At 43.8% G+C, this 7,986-nt stretch overlaps 1 protein-coding gene across 2 annotated transcripts in view; it reads right to left on the reverse strand.

Moving 5' to 3' along the window:
• GFI1 (growth factor independent 1 transcriptional repressor) overlaps nucleotides 1-4,350 on the reverse strand; it is a 23,019-nt gene extending 18,669 nt beyond the window's left edge. The window contains exon 1 of one of the 2 annotated variants that reach the window (XM_069969081.1): nucleotides 4,169-4,350. In XM_069969081.1, coding sequence (XP_069825182.1) covers nucleotides 4,169-4,286 — 118 coding nt within the window. In that variant the 5' untranslated portion in view covers nucleotides 4,287-4,350. Of the gene's footprint in view, nucleotides 1-3,062; nucleotides 3,153-4,168 lie in introns of those variants that run through there. The other variant, XM_069969082.1, reaches the window with a different exon arrangement.
• Nucleotides 4,351-7,986: the final 3,636 nt, after the last annotated feature.

Consider the following 7,986-nt stretch of genomic DNA (forward strand, 5'->3'; position numbering starts at 1 on the left):
GACACAATATAATACAACACAACCGTATAATATTCTGCACAATATATTACAATATAACACAACCATATAAAATACTGCACAACACAATATAATACAACACAACCATATAATATACTGCACAACACATCACAATATAACACAACACAACCATATAATATACTGCACAACACATCACAATATAACACAACCATATAATATACTGCACAACACAATATAATACAACACAACCATATAATATACTGCACAACACAATATAATACAACACAACCATATAATATACTGCACAACACATCACAATATAACACAACCATATAATATACTGCACAACACAATATAATACAACACAACCATATAATATACTGCACAACACAATATAACACAACACAACCATATAATATACTGCACAACACAATACAATACTATACAACAATATAATATAATATACTGCACAATACAATACTATACAATAATATACTGCACAACACAATGCTATACTATAGAACAATATAATATACTACACAACACAATATAATACAACCATATAATATACTGCACAACACAATATAATACAACCATATAATATACTACACAATACAATATAATACAACCATATAATATACTGCACAACACAATATAATACAACACAACCATATAATATACTGCACAACACAACACAATATAACACAACCATATAATATACTGAACAACACAATATAACGCAACCATATAATATACTGCACAACACAATACAATACTATACAACAATATAATATAACATACTGCACAACACAATACTATACTATAGAACAATATAATATACTGAACACCACAATATAATAAAACCATATAATATACTGCACAATACAATACTATACAACAATATAATATACTGCACAATAGAATATAATAATATACAACAATATAATATACTACACAACACAATATAATACTATACAAAAATATAATATACAACACAATACTATACAAAAATATAATATAATATACTGCACAATACATTACTATACAGCAATATAACATACTGCACAACACAATACTATACTATACTATAGAACAATATAATATACTACACAACACAATATAATACAACCATATAATATACTGCACAATACAATATTTTACAACCATATAATATGCTGCACAACACAATACAATACTATACAATACTATACAACAATATAATATACTGCACAACACAATACTATACAACAATAGAATTTACTATTATATATGCACAATACAACAATATAATATTCTACACAACACAACATAATACTATACAACAAGAGTATATACTATTATATATACACAATACAACACTATAATATACTGCACAACAATATATACAACAATATAATATACTGCACAACACAATAGTATAGTATACAACAATATAATACACTGTGCAACACAATATAGAATACTATACAGCAATATAGTGCTGATCCCACCATCCAGGACCATCCTCCTCCTCCTGTACACCAGCACAATATCTTACCACAGCTATAACACCTATATATACATATATATAATATACTAAAAGACTTACTAATATCTCACATCAGCTATAACACACATGTATACTTTAGACCTCCTATAGAAATAGAACGCTGCTTAATGTAAATACACTATAATAATGATGAAATATTTGGCTATGGTCACACACAGCGTTTATGGTCAGTATTTTTTTTTTAACCAGGAAAAGACAGGTCAGCATTATCCTGGAAAGATCTGCTCAGTTTAGTGTTTTCTCCTGGTTTTGGTTGATAAAAGAAATACTATGTGTGACCATAACCTAAAGCAGTGTACCACATATATACAGTATATATAACATAAGCTATATACCACATATATACAGTATATATATAACATAAGCTATATACCTCATAAGCTATATACCACATATATACAGTATATATAACATAAGCTATATACCACATATATACAGTATATATAACATAAGCTATATACCACATATATACAGTATATATATAACATAAGCTATATACCACATATATACAGTATATATAACATAAGCTATATACCACATATATACAGTATATATAACATAAACATATATATAAGACTTATACAGATGGGCCCAGACTGTACAGATACATATATCATATACTACACACATCACATACATCATATACTGGACACATATCACATAATATATATACAGCTATAGATGGCTGTATACTGCAGATACAGGACACATATAACATAATATATAGTATATACAGTATATACAGCTATAGAAGGGTGTATACTGCAGATACAGTACGCATATATCACATAATATATAGTATATACAGTATATACAGCTATAGAAGGGTGTATACTGCAGATACAGTACGCATATATCACATAATATATAGTATATACAGTATATACAGCTATAGGTGGGTGTATACTGCAGATACAGTACACATATATCACATAATATATAGTATATAGAGTATAGTACATCTATAGATGGGTGTATACTGCAGATACAGGACACATGTATAAAATAATATATAATATATACAGTATATACAGCTATAGATGGGTGTATACTGCAGATAAAGGACACATATATAACATAATATACAGTATATACAGCTATAGATGGGTGTATACTGCAGATACAGGACACATAACATAATATATAGTATATACAGTATATACAGCTATAGAAGGGTGTATACTGCAGATACAGGGCACATATATCACATAATATATAGTATATACAGTATATACAGCTATAGATGGGTGTATACTGCAGATAAAGGACACATATATAACATAATATATAGTATATACAGCTATAGATAGGTGTATACTGCAGCAGATACAGGATTATAACGACAGGATCCGCCATCCAGTATCCTCCTCGTCTATATCGTGTCCTGTATATTCTATATACAACGAGATCCCCCTATATACCGCCAGTCCTGAGCTATATACCCCTCCGCTATACAGGCAGAGCCGGCTCATATCCGTCCCTTCCCCTCTCACCCCGTTATTGATCTCTAGAGGAGAATTGATTGATCCCCGACCTGCAGCTCCCAGCATGCCCTGCGCACACCGCCCGATACTCCGGAGCCGGCAGCCGGGATAACGGACCGCTCGGAACTCTCATCAATTAACGGAAATCGTTTTTATTTACATTTAGGAAATTATTTCAATAAGAAACAAAATATCAAATGTATCAAATGAGAGACTGATGGGAAACGGTGGGAATATCTCCGGGCTCTGCGACGTATTATAACGGGTGGGAATGTCTCCGGGCTCTGCGACATATTATAACGGGTGGGAATATCTCCGGGCTCTGCGACATATTATAACGGCTGGAAATGTCTCCGGGCTCTGCGACATATTATAACGGCTGGAAATGTCTCCGGGCTCTGCGACATATTATAACGGGTGGGAATGTCTCCGGGCTCTGCGACGTATTATAACGGGTGATATCCCCAATATACAGGAGAACAGGACTGTGATGTGTCCTCATGTCTGGAAGGATCCTTGTCTGCCCGCATGTCCTCATCGTATATAACACTGTGCTATACTGTGTATAAGAGTATATAGATGATGCATGTGCTGTATATAGTGTCCTATCCTGTATATAGAGTATATAGATGATGCATGTGCTGTATATAGAGTATATAGATGATGTATGTGCTGTATACACTGTCCTATCCTGTATATAGAGTATATAGATGATGCATGTGCTGTATATAAGAGTATATAGATAATGCATGTGCTGTATACACTGTCCTATCCTGTATATAAGAGTATATAGATGATGCATGTGCTGTATATAAGAGTATATAGATGATGCATGTGCTGTATACATTGTACTGTACTTTATATAAGAGTATATAGATGATGTATGTGCTGTATACACTGTCCTATCCTGTATATAGAGTATATAGATGAGGCATGTGCTGTATATAGAGTATATAGATGATGCATGGGCTTTATACACTGTACTATCCTGTATATAGAGTATATAGATGATACATGTGCTGTATATAAGAGTATATAGATGATGCATGTGCTGTATATAGAGTATATAGATGAGGCATGTGCTGTATATAGAGTATATAGATGAGGCATGTGCTGTATATAGAGTATATAGATGATGCATATATAGGAGTGTTACCTGCACAGAGCTGAGCCAGCAGGACCCCCGGCTGCAGGCAGTAGTCCTCCCCATCCGCCGCCCGGGGCTGGTGGTAGCTGTGCGCCTTCTTGCTCTTGACCAGGAATGATCGCGGCATGGCTGCGGCTATAGTGACCGTGCGGCCCCGAGCAGCTGCTCTATAACCTCCGGAGCTGCGATCTGCTCTGCTGTCACACTGGACGAGACAGTCATTAGGGAGGGAGAGATGGGGTGGGCGTGGTCTCAGACAGATACGGGGCGGGGTTAGCGTATGGGCGGGGCTTCAGTGCTGACCGCCGGCTCCATGCACCAGGTGTCACTCAGACAGGTGTCAGTGAGGAGGGGGGCGCTCTATACACCCGCTGCCCACCTGGATATACAAGCAGCAGAGTGATGGAGGACTGAGGGTTACTCAATGCCAGGAGGAGGGGGGAAAGCCGATTGTGCAAGAAGGGGAGAGCAGCAAGATAAGGGGCGAGTGAGGAAGCTGAGCCCGGGGTGTGGAGCAAGACAGGAACACAGCAGGGCACTGACTAGATAACACCCCCCAGTGACCCCAACACAACCCCCCTCCCCCAATGACCCCAACACAACCCCCTCCCACCAGGACCCCAACACAACCCCCCTCCCACCAAGACCCCAACACAACCCCCCTCCCACCAGGACCCCAACATAACCCCCCTCCCCCAGTGACCCCAACACAACCCCCCTCCCCCAGTAACCCCAACACAACCACCCAGTGACCCCAACACAACCCCCCTCCCACCAGGACCCCAACACAACCCCCCTCCCCCAGTAACCCCAACACAACCCCCCAGTAACCCCAACACAACCCCCCTCCCACCAGGACCCCAACACAACCCCCCTCCCACCAGGACCCCAACACAACCCCCCAGTAACCCCAACACAACCCCCTCCCACCAGGACCCCAACACAACCCCCCTCCCCCAGTAACCCCAACACAACCCCCCAGTGACCCCAACACAACCCCCCTCCCACCAGGACCCCAACACAACCCCCCTCCCCCAGTGACCCCAACACAACCCCCCTCCCCCAGTAACCCCAACACAACCCCCCTCCCCCAGTAACCCCAACACAACCCCCTCCCACCAGGACCCCAACACAACCCCCCTCCCCCAGTAACCCCAACACAACCCCCCAGTGACCCCAACACAACCCCCCTCCCACCAGGACCCCAACACAACCCCCCTCCCACCAGGACCCCAACACAACCCCCCTCCCCCAGTGACCCCAACACAACCCCCTCCCACCAGGACCCCAACACAACCCCCCTCCCCCAGTAACCCCAACACAACCCCCCAGTGACCCCAACACAACCCCCTCCCACCAGGACCCCAACACAACCCCCTCCCACCAGGACCCCAACACAACCCCCCTCCCACCAGGACCCCAACACAACCCCCCTCCCACCAGGACCTTAACACAACCCCCCTCCCCCAGTGACCCCAACACAACCCCCGTCCCACCAGGGCCCCAACACAACCCCCTCCCACCAGGGCCCCAACACAACCCCCCAGTGACCCCAACACAACCCCCTCCCACCAGGACCCCAACACAACCCCCTCCCACCAGGACCCCAACACAACCCCCCAGTGACCCCAACACAACCCCCTCCCACCAGGACCCCAACACAACCCCCTCCCACCAGGACCCCAACACAACCCCCTCCCACCAGGACCCCAACACAACCCCCCTCCCACCAGGACCCCAACACAACCCCCCAGTGACCCCAACACAACCCCCCTCCCACCAGGACCCCAACACAACCCCCCTCCCACCAGGACCCTAACACAACCCCCTCCCACCAGGACCCCAACACAACCCCCTCCCACCAGGACCCCAACACAACCCCCTCCCACCAGGACCCCCACACAACCCCCAGTGACCCCAACACAACCCTCCTCCCACCAGGACCCCAACACAACCCCCCTCCCACCTGGACCCCAACACAACCCCCTCCCACCAGGACCCCAACACAACCCCCCTCCCACCAGGACCCCAACACAACCCCCTCCCACCAGGACCCCAACACAACCCCCCAGTGACCCCAACACAACCCCCCTCCCACCAGGACCCCAACACAACCCCCCTCCCACTAGGACCCCAACACAACCCCCTCCCACCAGGACCCCAACACAACCCCCTCCCACCAGGACCCCAACACAACCCCCAGTGACCCCAACACAACCCTCCTCCCACCAGGACCCCAACACAACCCCCCTCCCACCAGGACCCCAACACAACCCCCCTCCCCCAGTAACCCCAACACAACCCCCCAGTGACCCCAACACAACCCCCTTCCACCAGGACCCCAACACAACCCCCTCCCACCAGGACCCCAACACAACCCCCCAGTGACCCCCAACACAACCCCCCCCACCAGTGACCCCAAAACAACCCCCCTCCCACCAGGACCCTAACACAAACCCCTCCCACCAGAACCCCAACACCCCCCCTCCCACCAGGACCCCAACATAACCCCCCCAGTGACCCCAACACAACCCCCCTCCCACCAGGACCCCAACACAACCCCCCCACCAGTGACCCCAACACAACCCCCCACCCTCCAGGACCCCAACACAACCCCCCTCCCACCAGGACCCCAACACAACCCCCCTCCCCCAGTGACCCCAACACAAACCCCCTCCCTCCAGGACCCCAACACAACCCCCCACCCTCCAGGACCCCAACACAACCCCCCTCCAGTGACCGCCAACACAACCGCCCATATCCAGCTGCTGTGGTATCAGGGTTATACAGTTACTATACATTATACACCACATGCTGCTATACTGTACAGTAACTTATATATCACATATCCAGCTGCTGTGTTATCAGGGTTATACAGTTACTATACATTATACACCACAGGCTGATTGCTATACTGTACATTAACTTATATATCACATATCCAGCTGCTGTGTTATCAGGGTATACAGTTACTATACATTATACACCACATGCTGCTATACTGTACATTAACTTATATATCACATATCCAGCTGCTGTGTTACCAGGGTTATACAGTTACTATACATTATACACCACATGCTGATTGCTATACTGTACAGTAACTTATATATCACATATCCCGCTGCTGTGTTATCAGGGTTATACAGCTACTATACATTATATACCACATGCTGCTATACTGCACAGTAACATATATCACATATCCAGCTGCTGTGTTATCAGGGTTATATAGTTACTATACATTATACACCACATGCTGATTGCTATACTGTACAGTAACTTATATATCACATATCCATCTGCTGTGTTATCAGGGTTATACAGTTACTATACATTATATACCACATACTGATTGCTATACTGTACAGTAACTTACATATCACATATCCAGCTGCTGCTGTGTGATCAGGGTTATACAGTTACTATACATTATATACCACATGCTGCTATACTATACAGTAACTTATATATCACATATCCAGCTGCTGTGTTATCAGGGTTATACAGTTACTATACATTATATACCACATACTGATTGCTATACTGTACAGTAACTTACATATCACATATCCAGCTGCTGCTGTGTGATCAGGGTTATACAGTTACTATACATTATATACCACATGCTGCTATACTATACAGTAACTTATATATCACATATCCAGCTGCTGTGTTATCAGGGTTATACAGTTACTATACATTATACACCACATGCTGCTATACTGTACAATAACTTATATATAACATATCCAGCTGCTGCTGTGTTATCAGGGTTATACAGTTACTATATATTATATACCACATGCTGCTATACTGTACAGTAA

Source organism: Dendropsophus ebraccatus, chromosome 4, assembly GCF_027789765.1.
Source record: "Dendropsophus ebraccatus isolate aDenEbr1 chromosome 4, aDenEbr1.pat, whole genome shotgun sequence".
Classification (NCBI taxonomy): Eukaryota; Metazoa; Chordata; class Amphibia; order Anura; family Hylidae; genus Dendropsophus; species Dendropsophus ebraccatus.